Source organism: Anser anser (assembly GCF_964211835.1).
Source record: "Anser anser genome assembly, chromosome: 27".
NCBI classification, from domain to species: Eukaryota; Metazoa; Chordata; class Aves; order Anseriformes; family Anatidae; genus Anser; species Anser anser.
The window spans coordinates 4,968,607-4,984,351 of NC_139748.1; the positions used below are offsets into that span (position 1 = coordinate 4,968,607).

General features: G+C 47.9%; 1 protein-coding gene across 2 annotated transcripts in view; it reads left to right on the plus strand.

Annotated features, from left to right (window-relative positions):
* The window catches only part of IGFN1 (immunoglobulin like and fibronectin type III domain containing 1), a 60,869-nt gene extending 54,595 nt beyond the window's left edge, over positions 1-6,274 (plus strand). For both annotated transcript variants that reach the window (XM_083812937.1, XM_083812936.1), the window contains exons 22-26: positions 1,061-1,149; positions 2,108-2,303; positions 2,957-3,256; positions 3,749-4,075; positions 5,402-6,274. In XM_083812937.1, the coding sequence (XP_083669063.1) occupies positions 1,061-1,149; positions 2,108-2,303; positions 2,957-3,256; positions 3,749-4,075; positions 5,402-5,415 (926 nt within the window). In that variant the 3' untranslated portion in view covers positions 5,416-6,274. The remainder of the gene's footprint in view (positions 1-1,060; positions 1,150-2,107; positions 2,304-2,956; positions 3,257-3,748; positions 4,076-5,401) is intronic.
* Positions 6,275-15,745: the final 9,471 nt, after the last annotated feature.

Sequence of the window (15,745 nt, forward strand, 5' to 3'; positions counted from 1 at the left end):
TCTTTACAATCTGTATTTTTTTCCTATTGTTTGGGAACATTGCAGAGCTACAGAAGATAATTCTGTGCGGGATTCATCTTCCTTCACTTGGGTCCTAAGTGAAAATGTCTACTTTTGGCCTATTCACTGAGACTTCTTTTATAATCAGTTAGTAAATAGAAAAATATAAGAAGCATTTTTTTCAGTTTTGAATGTTTTTTCTATAAGGTATAAGCTGCATTCTGGAGTTGCCTCTCTACTTATGGAAAGTCAGCCTCTCTGACTACGCTTGACTTGTATGAATGCAGCCAGAGTTAGCTAAAATGAATTCCAGTCTGCCATTCTATCACTTCAAAACTTTTTATGAATTAAGAAAATCTGAAAACATACAAAAAACAGTCACTTACAAGAATTTTTTCTTTGTTCTCTAGCTTTTCCAAAAGATCAGGTTCAAAAGGTTACTGAACTGAAACATGGAAATCAAAGGAATTGTGTAGGAAAAATGCTAAATACATTAGTATGTTATATTGAGAAAAAGAGAAAAAGTGAAAAAAAATGTTAAAAAATATTATTTCTAATAAATTCAGGCCTGTTTCATGAGTATGTTCTCATAGCTTGCTATTTTATTAGGTCATGTGGGAAAATAAAATACAAAGAATTTTTGGGAATGTCAAAAATGCTCCGTCAAACTGCTCTTGTCATAAGTGTCCACTGCATTTTTTTTTCATTGAATGTCATTTTAGACAAGAGATCCATCATGTGATGGGGTGAAGTGTATCAAAGAGCAAATTTATCCATGATTGAGATGTCACGTATACAAACACTGTTGTGAATGTAGTTTAACATCCTTCCCTCTCATTTAGTCATAGTGCTAAATAAACAATAATAACATTTGAAAGGTGTAATGGCTAGCAAGGAACTTTGGTAGTGAATCAAGGAGCTTTTTTTCCAAAGTACCCCACTGAGTTTATCAACAGCCTGCAGACTAGCTGTTGGAAAGGCTAGCACATGCATATGAGTTTGTCAGCCAACGACTGTGTCATAACAAACAACTTTTTATTGCAATCACCGTATTTTCCAGTTTCTCCTAGGTTCTTAATAGATGACACAGTGAAAAATTTCCTGATTATAAAAGCAGGAAATACTATTCGAGTGGATATTCCTTTCGAGGTAAGATTTCAAATGTAATTCAGAAATCCCCATCTCCTCTTTTTTTTGTATGTCAGTAGTAGACATGAAAACTGAGCTATTGTTTTCTTGGCATGGAATTTTGCTTACAAGACACTCAGCAAATCCTCTAACCTGCCGGTGCTGTGTATACTTTCTGTATGAGGAAAACAACAACAAGAATTCAGCTGTCACACTTGGTCTTAGTGGTTTATGAGACTGTGGTTACTCAGTAACCTCAGCAAATAAAGTGCTTGTAATGCTGTCCTTCCAACATCCTCAGTATCATCTCAGTCTAGTACTGATCCATCATACTTAGTTTAAAAATCAGTTGATTTCCCCCCATCTCCCTCAGAAGGCATTGGGGTAGCTTTTGTAGCAACTCATGACTGTCTTACTAAGCAGCAGGACTTAAGCCCTATTCCTCGAAAAGTAGGCTTTCACTTGCAGAAGCCCTCTTTGCTTTGACGTAAGCTTGGAACAACACAGGTGAAGTCTAGGTTATCAGGAAAAAGTTGATGAAGGCAAAGTGTGCTTATTTCCTGGTCTTGCTCCAACTCATCTGCTCCTTTGGAGTATGGAGACCAAAGATGGAACAACACAAATTTACACTTTGAGGATGTTTTTTTTTCTTTCCTTTAAAGACCAGCAGATACTTTGTAAAGTAGAAAATGTTAACTACCGATGTCATCTGTTTTTGCCCTAGCACACTTTGTTTGATATAGGTATTCGTGAGCACCTTAGTACAATAATGTTCTTACAGGAGATAGGAAGAAAAACTTGCAAAGGAACTCTTGAGCAGCTCTGTATCCAGGGCTCTTAGATCCATCTCTGATATTTGTGTATGTTGCACATCTACACAACACAGTTGAGTATTTGGGACAAAATAATGAAGCTGTAGATGTGAAGATATAATTTAGAGGCAAAGCAGGTAGGCTGTAACTGGTACTATTCTTCACAGGCGTCTCCAGATCCGCAGGTGTCCTGGTTAAAGGATGGGCTTCCTCTTTCAAACCGGGCTACAATAAGCACCAAAGATGGTACCTCCCAGCTGCTGATTAAAGCAGCTGAGTTGATTGACAGTGGCACCTACACCATTGAGCTCAAGAACGAGTCAGGGAAAAGAGAAACATTCAGCTTCCAAGTTCAAGTTACAGGTAAGTCATTAGCATGTGTATTTAAGTATAAGTACATATGCGTGTGTACAAACAGATTTACAGTCAGTAGTGAACTGAGTTCAGCACAGTGAGCTCTGATGTGGTTAAGCAATGCAGGCACCAGGAGAATGAATACAATTCTCCATAAGATTCAGTCTGTCCACTATGTGGTATCACTTGGCCCAGTCTGCAGGACAGATTAATCTACTGATTAGGACTAGACCTGGCTACCAGAGTGACTGCTTAAAGAGATAAGGTCACGCAGATGAATAGTGTAAACCACAGGAGAGAGGCTCATGCACTTTTTAATGGTCTAAGCTTGGTCAGCAGCAGGCTGTATAACCTTTATTCATAGCTAGAACAACTCTTTAAGCTGTCTCATTAAGAGATGAAAAGGTTTAGCTATACCAACCCTCATCTCTTCCCTCGATCCATAAAGAGGCTGTGGGTCTAATGCAGCAGAAGTTCAGTTAATGGCAAATGCATATAAAATGGCTTATGTATCTGGAGGAGGAATTGAATTTTGTTCTTCCTAATGACCAGGATGTTTACTCAACCCCCAGACATAGAATATCTGGTGGCTCAAAGTTTTTATGGTCCTGTACTGTGTCACTTTTCCTACATCTTTAATATGACTTGTCTTCATCTGACAGATATCCCACAAAACCCTGGGCCTATTCTACTGCAAGAGAATGTGCCAAATGCAGTGACAGTAACCTGGGAGCCATCAGCATCTGAGAAATGGGAAAGCAATCTCTACTATACAGTTCTGAAACGTGAATCACAGAAGGGCTTGTGGCACGTGGTGGGTGACCTGATCTACACCAACAAATTCACATACACCAAAGTGATCCCAGGCCGGGACTACTACTTCAGGGTTGTGGCAAAAAATGAGTTGGGATCCAGTGGTCCATCTGAAACTGTGCAGCCTTGGAGAATTAAAAAAACAAAGGGTAAAACAGCTTTTACATATAGCTATCTGTGTAACAGTGTTGTCGTGCTTTGTTCCTGTTATTGTTTCTAACACACTATATTGAAATAGGTCTTTCCTCCTGTGAACATTTATTTGCCCAAAATGAGAGTGCATAAAAATAACCTAAGAAATTCCAGTTTGGCAGGGAAGGATTGCCCTTTCTGCACAGACATTGTTGCAAACCAGATAGAACCTTTATTTTCAGCCCTTATTAACAGATAATTTTTCACAGAATTAGTATCCATCAAAATCTAAGGCGTAAGTTTTGCAGAAACTAAGGTTTCTGACTTCGAGGTTAAGTTCTGACCAATTTGAGAAGAAACACAGATTACAATCCACAGATGTGTGGGGTCTCTGGCTATTTGCAGTGCAGAATGCCATGTGTTAAGTCCTTTGATAAGACTTCTATCTGAACATGAAGCAGTATCTGAGTTTGTATGTTGCTTTGTGTTTTGTTTTGTTTTTTTACCAGCTGAAGTTCATATCAGACCACAGAAATACAGAGGAGTTAATCAAAACCAGCCCCCGAGATTCCTCGTCCCATTGAAGCCTCATGTGGTGACTACTGGGAGTGAGTGCCGTATGAGCTGTGCCGTTGCAGGCCACCCACCTCCAAAGATCACTTGGTATAAGAACAGTAGAGACCTCTCCAGTGATCCTGCCTATTTTGGCACAAATGACTTTGGTGTCTGCTCCCTGGTGATCCAAGGAGTCTCAAAAGCTGATGAAGGAGAATACATGGTTGAAGCCGCCAATGAATTGGGCCGTGTGTTCACCCGAGCCTTCCTCGCTATTAAAGGTAACAATCTTTAATACTTCCTTTCTTTCCTCCTGTATTCTGATGATACACATCATTGCTGTCAAGATGCCTTAAAAATGGTAGTCATACAGCTTTATTCACTGGCAGGAGCAATCTCCTATGAGACTGTGTGCATTTGGCCTGCTTTATAGAATTTGTAGTTAACCTACTAAGTGATCACTTGAAACAGATATGAGAAGGCAGATATGAAAAACATTTGATTTCTACATGAGCCCAGAGACCTTGCTTGATCTTGAGAAAAACTTCTAGAAAGAAATATCCCGTCTTTAATAAGACGTGGTTAAACCTAGCAGGCAGCTAAGCATCACACAGCTTTTTGTTCACTCTTCCCTAGTGGGATGGGGAAGAGAATCAGAAAAAAGGTAAAACTCACAGGTTGAGATAAAGACAGTTTAAATGGATGGAAAAATAAGGTAAAAATAATAATAGTAATAATAAAAGAATATACAAAACAAGTGATGCACAATGCAATTGCTCACTATCTGCCAACCAATGCCCAGCCAGTCCCTGAGCAGCAGCAGCAGCAGCTCCCCCAGTCAACTCCCCCAGTTTTATTGCTGAGCATGACAACATATAGTATGGAATATCCCTTTGTCCAGTTTGAGTCAGCTATTCTGGCTTTGTGTCACCCCAGCTCCTTGTGCACTCCCAACCTCCTCACTTGCAGGGCGATATGAGAAGCTGGACAGTCCTTGACTTAGTGTAAGCACTGCTCACAACAACTAAAACATCAGTGTGTTATCAGCATTGTTTTTCTCCTAAATCCCAAACACGTCACCATACCAGCCACTGTGAAGAAACTTAACTTTATCCCATCACAAACCAGGCCATAAGATAACATCTAGGTTAGATTTCTCTACAGTGCAGGATAAAAGATTTGTGCAATAGCAATTCTAGGTGAAGCAGTAAGGAAGAAGGCCAAAGGCAATGAGAAGGGAAGAAAGAGAGCAACGAGATGTAAGTTGAACAGGGTCATTGAGGATCCCGGCATGAATGCAGAATGAGTGTAGTTGGCTGAGGGTGGACATCCGGTGAATATACTTATGGGTAAATATCATTAGCATTTTCCTCGGTTCATTATGGAACATCCTTTACTTTGAGTCAAATATTTTAATTTTAATGCAATTCAAGACACCTCAGTAGAACTGTATGAATGGAGAAACAGGTCAATTAGATCCCTGTAATGCTTTTTCAGATATTGATCCTTTTGACCCTGTAACTTTTCAGGTTTCCCTTCCAGTATAAGTTTCAGGTTGTCTTCCGTTACAAAATTTAGCTCTACTTCTCTCTTTCTCTTATTTTCAGACTCCTCCCTGTAGCACGAACTTCCTGAAAACTCTGCACTCCTATGTGAATGAGAAGGTTTTCAGTGAGAACTGGCTTTGTACAAAGGCCACATATTTATTTTCAGATGTCCATTATAGTCTGAGTGTTCTCCAGATCCAGTAGTTGCATTTTGAACATGATGCTGCATTGTAGTCAAAATGGGGGAAAAAAAGCTTTAAGAGAATTGTATCTTTTGATAATGGTCGTGGCTTTCCACTATGACCCTTAAAACACAGATGAGAAGCTTCAGGAACACATAAGATGAGAGGAAACATAATTGGCCAAAAGGAAATTTTGGATGGAAAACACAGATGTGAGTGACCATTCTGCCACAGCACTCACTTGCTGTCAGGCTGCTGCAAGAACATTTCATGACACCAGATCTCTGTGAAGCTGGCCTTTTGGCCTGTGGCTTTCTACTCCAGAGCACTCATTTTGGATTTCACCTAACTCTCAGCAGGTTTCCTAATTCTGGTAGAAGCAGTTCTGCATGTATTCTACTACCAGTCGCAGCTATGTATATTATTTCCCTTAACCTCTGAGTTGAAGAGTATCTGTCTACTAGCTTTATCTAGGCAAGAGAAATTCTCAGATGAGGCTAACACAAGGTAGTGCTACTGGCAGTGAAAATGCACTGATGAGAATGAATGGAAATCTAGAACCAGTTATATTTGTTTGAGCAGATCAATGCTGCACTTAAAGCTATTGTAGCAAGTGCTATAAAAACGGATGCAGCAGTGCTGAACTACCATGTTAGTGTCACCTTTGAAATGTAGCTGCTGCATAAATGTTCTTTTTGTTTATATTTTGTACAATGTTGTACAGACATAACAACCATGAAATTAAACTATAGTTCAGTAAAATCTACCATGTGTAAGTGGTTATTTCTGTAGAAAGAAGCCCAGGCAGTTCCCTGCATGCTCAGGTAAGAGCAATGCAACAAACACGGGCAGTCAGCAAGAGAAGCTGGTGAGTGAGCTGGTTTGAGTCAGTGGACTACAGCAACGTGGTGCCTCCTTCCCCTGGAATTAACTTCCAAAGTGGAAGAGCAGGCACTGCTGGGGGGGTATGGCCTCGAGTATGTGATGAAAGATCCTGTTAGGGCAGAAAGCGAGCCCTCATGCAGGAGTCTTCCTCAGTGTAGGCGTGTTTGGTGCATCTGGCTGAATTGCAGCAAGAAGAACTCTGACTTCTGTGGTCTTCGGTGACTTAGAGAACACAATCTGGTCAGTTGATAAATCAGCAGTGCCTTTCAGTGCTATTTTCTGAGCACTAATGTCAGTCCTGGGGATTCTCAGGACGTTCTTTTTAAACTAGTTGATTTTCACCTTAATCCCTCCTTAGGTAAAGCGTTTGTCTATGCTTGCAGATCACTGTTGGTGGCCGAGGCCACCTGACCCTGTTTCCTCTTCTGCAGGTTCCCATTGTCTGCTGCAGATGCCCGTGCCCATACACCCACCCCATATAGCTGTATGTCCTAGCTCCCTTCTCTACAGGAGAGTGCTGGTCAGGGCTATGGGCCTCAGCTTTCTGCTGAAAGTCCTCTAAAAGGAAATGCTGCTGCAGTCCCACCTCCGTGTGCACCCTAGAGGCTAAGGGGTGTTTGGATGGTCCTGTTTGGCTGGGAGGCAAGAGATGGAGTGGGGACTTGCGCTGGTGTCCTGGGGAAGCCTTTCCACACGAAGCCTTTGAACATCCCTTTTTGGAAGGATGACTGCGTTTCTAGCTGCAGGGGATTCACAGCCCATCCTCCTGGCTGGGCAAGATGGGGGTGGATTGACCCTGGGCAGCACTTGGAGCAACAGCTGCCCGCTTCTGCACCCCTCGCCTGGAGCTGGCTGTTGCAAGAGGGGACCTGGATTGCCTCAGGGGATGGCAGTGCTGGGCAGGGAGAGGCAGCCTTTGGAACTGCCTCCATCCGCACCCCTCCCTGACTGCACAGCCGGTCCCATCCCTCCCTCTCCAGGGAGAGGTGCTATAGGACTGCACAGCCCTCCAGGGACTGTGCAGAGAGGGTTTTCCAGAGTCTGCAGGCCAGCAATTTCAGCTTCTTCAGAAGCTTGAAACACTTCAGAGCCCTGCCATCTTCCACAAGGCTGTTAAAAGAGCTGCCATTGGCATGTCTTACCACTTCTTAAATTGCTGGACTTCCTGGATGATGAGATCAGAGCAGGAGTATGTTCAAGGGTGCCCTGGCAGCCTCACCCCCAAATCCTTGAGGATGGTGCCCTTCTGTAGTTTCCTGTAGCTTAGATCAATATCACCACATCTGCTTCCCAAGCCTGTCTTCCCCTTCGCTCCTACATGGAGTCCCGGGGTGCTGTTCTGGAGACGTGCTTCAGGAGGCAGCTGCTGTGTTGTGTTGCAGCTCCTGGGGAGAGCCTGCTGGGGAAAGAACAGCCATGGCTACCCTCTTCCATGCCCTGCTGTGTTCCCTTCGTGCCATGCTATCAGCTCTGGCAGTGTGGCTGCAGAATGGAGAGCTCTGGCTGCAGTCTGGTTTGCATGGACCAAGCCCTGTGCTCAGTACCCCAGGGGCAGCATTATGCACTGCAGCAGGATAGGGGCTGTGGTTTCACCTACGTCCAGCTCGATGTCCTGTTCCAAGTAGGAGAAGTCAAGGTCTAACTCCTCCAGGCTGCTTTCAGTCTCCCATGCCTCCCTTCTTTTTCTCAACCTCAGGTAAGAGCTTTTTTTTATTATTATTATTCTATTTTCTACTGGTTCCCATTCCCTGTCATCAGCCAGGCAGCGAGTACGCTACGAATTGGCAAGCAGGGTGTGAAAGAGCTGGTGTTCGCCATCCCCAGCCCAACCTCACAGTGCGTTGCAGCCACGGGGCGTCCTATCTGTGCAATTGCACTGAAAGTCTTGGGGGAACAGCGGGCCCGTGTGAGAGGGATGAATTTGGCAGTGATCATATAGCATTGCCCATTTCAGAAGGAGGCAGTCCCAGAACAGAGGATCCTGTAACACCTGCACCAGTCTGGGCAGGGAATGATGCTTTGTGCCGGAGGATGCTGGTTTGGGTGGTGTCCCTCCTGGAGGGGGCTGAGCAGGGACCCAAAGGGGTGGCTTGCAGGAGGGGTGGCTCTGTGGTGGGGTGCAGTGGGTCAGGGCTGTGGGTGGGATTGCCTCAGTGATTCTGGGAGTAGGGGGAGACTGAGGGATGGCTGTGCACGGCTTGCTGGATGCGGAGGTACAGAGGACCTGCTCTACAGATCACCTCTGCTGCTTTTGTTGAAGAGAAAAGGAAGCAGATCTCTTCCTCCACCAGGTCCATCTGGGGAAGGGCAGACATGGGGTGGGATGGAGGACGAGCTGGACACGTTGCTTTCTAACTGTCTTGGATCTGCTCTGGCTGCAGCTTCCTCTCCTGGAGTACTGGGACAGCCCGTGGGCAGGGACGATGCTCCCAACAGGGGATGCTCTACTTCTGCTGTGTTCCCAGTCCTAATCCATCACCCTTGCAGGTCTGAGATACTGTGGGTTGTGCAGGTGTCTTCACCATGTCTCTCTGGCCCTGGAGGTCCCTTATGTAGTCTGTCAGTACCTTTTGAGCTGTAACCTTCTTTCTGCATTAGCACAGGCACTCTGTTGATGGGTTGGAGGGGTGCAGGCACTGACAGCTAATGTTGTCTGGGTTTGTCACCCTTAAATACTGTGACGCCTGGCTGAAGCTCTGCTGCAATTGCAAATGTGAAGAAGTAAAACTGGACACGTCTGGAGTATTTCTAAACCTTCTGCAATCAGGACATGTATCAGCAGTGATTCAGCATCTGATGGGAGTCCAGCAGCTGCCCTGTCTCAGCTGAGCATTTGCTGTGATTTAGGCGGTGGGTGCAAAGCTCACCTCGCAGGGCACTTCCCAGGCACGCTCTTTGTGATGCCACGCTCACAACAGAGTTGTCCGAGCGGCTTCTGTTTGTAGGCTCTTTTCCTGTGGGCAGCACATCGAGATGCGCAAGATGCTCAAGCTGTGTCTCAGCCCGAGGGGACCTGTTGGTAACGCTGGCAGTGCAAAGCTGGATGGAGGTGTTGACCAGACCGTGTTTTCCTGCCTAATCTTACTTCTGGGCCTGATAAGATGAAAGAAAAAACACCACCACAGCAGGGAGGATGTTGTTAGCTGTTCGCTGCCGAAGCCAGGTGAGGTGAACGCAGCGAGGACTCCATCTCTTACCACTCAACACGGTCTGTGGGCCATGCCATTAAACCAAGCGCTGCTCTATCAGATGGAGCTCACCATTATTCGAGGAGTTTTATTTTAAGCCAAGACACGCAGGCAGCACCAGCTGGTAAAGGAGGATGCTGTGTGTGTTCGGTTTCTCTGACAGCAGCCTCGGGAGGTGCCTTGATTCACGGAAGAGATCCTGTTAAGCCATGAGGAGCTGGGGCACAAAGATAAAGAAGTCATCTGAACATCTGTGCAGCTTATCTGCTATTCTTGCTGTACAAAGGGATGTCAGAGACCTTCAGCTTCGCCCCTTTCTGTCTGCCCAGCCCTGGTGCCTCCAGAAGGGGTCAGACCTACCTGACGAGCTCAACCAAAGAGGACCACGGTGAAATGAAACCCAGCTAAACTTGACCACGTTAGCAATCTGTAATGCACTTGCACTGGCTGACGCCTGCCTTCCTTAGCCTCGCCGGTGGCACTGGCTCCTCCTCACCCTCGGCAGGCACAGCCTTCTCCAGCAGATGCACATTTACTTGACAGACCCACAGGCACTGACCTATGAAGTCCTGTTACCCTGCAAATGACATTTCCTCTCATTTGCTCACTCCCGTGCAAACAAAGCTGCTCTCTGACCCAGCCCAAACCCCTGGTCTGAGCAATGTTGCTTCCTCCAGGGTGGCCCCAGTAGCTGGGGTTTCGAGAGCTGTCGGCTTGTGCAGATCTCTGTTTTCAGTGCCTACAGCTCTGCCTTTCTCTCCCACTTGCCTGCACACAGCTGCCTGCAGCCCCTTTGCCAGGACAGTGGCTGCCTCCCCCATTGCTGCTGCTTTTGCTTAACCCTTCACAGCCGTGCAGGCAAAACTAGATTTCACTGCCCTCTTTCCCTTCCTCACCCTCCATACCACGGCTCCTTCGCTGGCAGCAGCAGGCACCCCGGCTGCCCACATCTCTGATGTAAGGCTGGCAGCGGGCTGTGGTTGTTTTGCTTCCTCCCGCCGCCTGCCTTGCCTGTGCCTACACCCGGCTCTTGGCTCTTCTGCCTTGGTGTGGCACGTAGTGGCCTTTGTTCTCGCCCGTTGCATGGCGAGCAGATGAAAGCCGACCGTGAAGCATAATTTATAGGTAGCTTGAAACACAGTTTTGGCAGGGCAAAGCACGCCAAAAGATGAAGCAATGCCTGAGGAGCTGCGCTCATACTGCTTATCAAATGATGCTTGAAAGGCTCGGTAATGCAAGAGGAGGGTTGAGTTGCTCAATTCCAGCAGAGGATAAACTGTCTCCATTAGAGGGACACGTGTTTGGGAGCAGGGAGCTGATAGCTTGCTTTTGAAAACTCGTCTGGCAAGGCAAATCACACCTTAAGGAGTCTTGGTCCAAAGGGCGGCGGGGCTGCAGGAGGGCGCCTGTGCACATGCCTCAACAGGGCTGCTCCAGCTCCCCTCCGCCCTCCCGGAGCACTGGCATCACCACCTCTAAAACAATCAAACGTGAGCAAGCTTTAGGCCAGTGATCCTGAAATCTCTGTGCAGCAGGACCTCGGTGCTGTCACACCCCACGGGGCTGTGCGCTGGCTGCACAGCACCAAACAGCCACTGCAAAAACCTCACGGCTGAGCCAGCCCTGTCCATGCGGCGTGCAAGGACCACGCACCCTGCGAGCTTTGTTTGCCTCTTTTCACACCGGTTGTATTGTGGATGCCCAGAGCATCCCTGTCAGTGCTTGTCCCTGCTGTCTCTGCCATCTCCTGGCTGCTGGCCCTCTGCAGTGGAGGGGAAGGGCCGGGTTGTGATGTTGTAGGGCAGGAAAGAAGCTCAGAAAGTCCCCTGGTCCTTCCCCTGCTCCAGTGCAGGACAGTGTGACCAAGCCCTGCTCAAATTGTCCGTCTTGTCTTAAAGACTTCCAGTGCTGCGGCATCCCTGTGTTACGGGAACACGAGGTTCTTGCTTCATATCAACAGCAGTTAATTTGTTTTTTTCCCTTTAAGACTCCTTTTTCAGCCTGCCGATAGGAAATGTGCAGGACCCATCCTCCCCATCAACCGTCCCCAGCAGCCAGGATAGGTCGGAGTCTGGCTGCAGCCTCCTGCCCCCCAGAACGGCACCAGCTGTGAAACCCTGGGACGGTGCTGAGCCTGTTGGACGCTCGTGTTTCCCATGTGGGAAAGGCCAGGTACTGTGGGAAGATGCTGTGGTGCTGCAGAGGGTGGGGCTGTTGGGGTTTGGGTTGCTGGGCTAGCTGTTGGGTGTTTTAAGGAAATCTGGACGCACACAGGGATGATCTGTTGGTGTCTCCTGTGTGCTCATGTCCCAGCATGGGGAGGCACAACCTACCTGTCTGGGTATATGCGTGCTGCCAGGGAATGGGGTCCAGGTGCTGGCCCAGCTGCCTGCACTCCTCCAGCGTTAGGTCCCTGTAACCTGCACAGCCCTCCCGAACTACCCCAGCTGGCTTTGCATCCTCATGCCATGCCCTCCAGCACCCAGCGTATCCCCTCAGTTTCATGCTATTAAAACCCCTCCCCACCACTGCCCTCAAATTATTTTTGCCACTTGAGCCAGGCAAAAAAAAAAACCACAAACGCTCCAGATAATAGTTATGGCATGGCCACCACGTGGACCTGGAAGTGCCTGATCTGTAGATGTAGACGCAGCAGCTGCACACCTCTGCTTTGAAGAAGGATGTCCCAAAGCAGGGTGGCCGAGATCCTGTCCTTGCTACCTGCTTCTGGACCAGGGATTAGCCTCTGGTCCTCCTGCATTAGCTGCAATGGCACTGCCGATGTCACTGGGCAGGGACACCCCTCGGGATGTCCATGGATGGGTGGTAGTCCCTTTGGCTAACACTTCTGTGCCCTAGCCATTGAGGCAGGACTTTGGGTACTGTCCAAAGCTGGAAAAGGGTCACAGTCACAAAACTCTCTTCTTTTCCTTCCCAGAGCTGGTGTAGTTGCTACAAACGCCATGTGCTGTGCCAAGGGTAAGCAGTGTCCCCTCCTGAGGAGGTTCCCCTCCTCCAAAAGCTCCCACTTCGTCGCAGCAAGGTGCCCTCTCTGCGCCTGCTCAGTTGCCCATAAAGTGCAGGGAATTCCCAGGAGGTGAGGTCTTGAGTAGAGGTGTCTGGAAAAATTGTGTTAAAACCCATTTCTGTACAGAAGCTTCTGATTTTATTTTACCAGTTGACTTAAATCGGAGGTTAAAACTTGTTCAGGGCAGCTGCTAGTTAATATCTACAGAAACATCATTTCTGGTTTTCTAGATCGTGCATTTGTTTAAAATGTCAGACTTTTTTATTAAAAGAGGAAGACGGGGCACTTTGATCTACAGAAGGAAGGTAACCAAACCTCAGCTGGGCAAGGACTGGGGAAGCCTGAGCTGCCTTTGGAGTGAGCCCTACTTTGAACATGACATTGGACTCAGGACCTGTTAACGTCTCAACCAACCTAAAACTTTCTGTGATTTTCCCCAGTGGAGGACAGTGACACATACATGCATGCGGTAGCTTATTGCATCCCCCTGAAAATATGGGATGGCCCTTGGCAATGGCGTATCTTGCTTGGGCTTGGGCAACCTAGAAAATGGTAGGAGCGGTCGCAAAAACCACAGCCTGCTTTCACCAGGGCCTGTGGTGCACAGGACGTTCCTGCACAGATGGCTTGGTTAGTTGTTTCCATAATAAAACCAGGAGGCGTGTGTGCCGTTCTCCAGCAGCGTGGCAGGGGGCATGGGATGCGCTCCCGTAGCCCTCCTTGGTTTCGAGTCATGGCCAAGACTTCAGACCCAACTGAGGGCTGAGCACCATCTCACGGGATGCTGCAGCTTCTGCCCTTGTTTCCACTTTGGATTTGCCAGCTGGTGTCGCAAAGTCCCTCCGTGGTGCCCGGGGCTGCTGGGATGCGGAGCAGGAGCTCAGCCAACTTGCCGGGAGGCTGCATAAATCACGTCCTTAAACCAAGGCTGTGCGGAGTGCGCACCTCCTCTGCCCCGAGCCGGGTGTCGGAGCTGGGTCAGGCAGCCCCACTTGTCCCTGGTTTTTCCAGGACCAGAGCGGCTGCACATACAGAAAGGACCACAAAAATTTAGCCCAGTGCTTCAGCCCGTTTCCAGTAAGGAGGTGATTTTGCATGAGGAGAGAGGCAAAAGGGACTAAGAGGTCACGGAAGGATCAGTATCAAGTGCACAGGTATGACTTTTGTGGGTGAACATCACCTCAGACATCTCCTTGCCCTGTCTCTATCGCTACTACCCAAAGACTATTTGCGTGCCCAGCTATAAATTGGCTTTGGAAATCATTTTTCCCCATTTAGTCTGCAGGTGGACATGTAAATACCTGTCCACATTGAAACCCAACTCACCACAGCCTCTTCCTGGAAAGCAGACACGAGTGAAACATAACCCATAACCCATCCATGATACACAGATTAGCCTCACATATTGTCTCGAGATAAATTCGCTACTAACCACCAGGGTTAGAGGTTTTGCTGTTAAAATAAATGGTACCCTTAAGAAATAACGTTAATAGCACAACTCACATAAATCTATTGATTGGTGCTTTTATTCATAGCAATTTTTGTTAAACAAGGCTTCATAATTTAATCAGGAAAAGGACTGAGCTTCTAGGTTGTCTGGTTCATCCTTCAGGACTGGGCTTATTATCATCACCCTCTTCTTGGGAAGGGCGTTGGCACAGCGGGATACCCAGCTGCATCCCAGGTCCTACCAGGAGAGCAGTTGCCAAAGATTTGGGAAGGGCAAGGCTTCAGTGGAACTGGTGAGCTGGGAAGGAGGTCGTGAAGCATTGTGGCAGCTGCCCTTGCTGTTCTGGCTGCAGCTTCTGCCAGCTCTTTCACTTCTTGGCCTTCTCCGTCCCCAGGAGAGGAAGAGGTTCAGCTTGCACGTGCCCTTGAATCCAGGCTTTTGCTAACCAAGTTCTGCTGGCCGCACAGTGCCCGTGCAAGCAACGCTTTCCTTTCCCAGTTTATGTGAGAAAGCCTGAGCATTTTATCTGTGCTGCTTGTGGGCTCAAGAGTCCTCTTTCATGTGGAGAGATGTGGATGGGACCGAAGCTTCGTGCTGCGCCACTTTGGCCTTAGCAAAGGCTTTCCGTGGGGCACCGGGGGGTGCCGCATCCAGCAGCAAGCTGTGAGCTCCTGCAGCACCCGAGGCTAGGACCTGGTGCGCTCGTGTCACGCGGTCTGCAGAAATGGACAGCGTGATAAAGATAAAACCACAACCTAAATGTAAAGCCGCAAAGCCTTTAACACTAAGCTGAATGCATCCGTCTCATATCCATCTTTTTGCATTTCTTTTGAGTTCCCATCAGCCTGGGTCCATGCCAGGTGGTAAACTGTGTTCTGCCAAAATTTGATTGCAGTCTCAAAACTGTGGGAGTGCCCATCGTTAGCTGTGGACACCTTAATTGCAAAGAGCTACTGCTGAGTATGGAAAGCACAAGGCAGCGTCTGGGAGCAAGGCTCCACTCCTTGGGGATGTCCTGATCCCACCCAGGCTCTGATGACCCCAGGGATTGCAGGGACATTGCCACAGCCCCTGCATGTAGGTGGAGGAGCATCTCCAGCAGCATGCTGCTGTGCAACACCCAGCATGGGGCAATTAGGGGTTGTGCAGGCATTGGAGCCTTCCCAAAAGCAGAGAAGAGGATGGGGAAGCAAAGTCCTCCAGCAGCTGCTTCTCCAAAGGTGGGGATGAGCACAGCTTTGATGTGACCAACAAAGTTCATTGTCACCCACTGTGTGTCCTGGTGGGCAATACCATTGGGATTAATGCTGCAGGACACTGTGTGCGCAGCACCAGCCCGATGTTTTCATCCAGACAGGACTTGTGTACATTGACAGTTGCAGACAAACCCTCCTGGAGTTCAGGTAGGAAGAGCCTGGGCCTGAAGAACCAACAGTGAGATCCCTGATAACTGGTGATCCCAAAGCTCGGGCTGCTCCGTTCCACCCTGAGAGAGGACAACCGTGCCTGTAGCACCCAACATCGAGCATCACCTTTGTGCTTAAGCCAGGATGAAACAGACGGGACTCCCTGATGCAGGATGTGGGGAGAAACCAGACCCAAAGCCCTGCACCGAGACGTTGCTGTGGAGGGATGGGAAAAGGCCCCACCAGCACAGCAGCACCTGCAGCT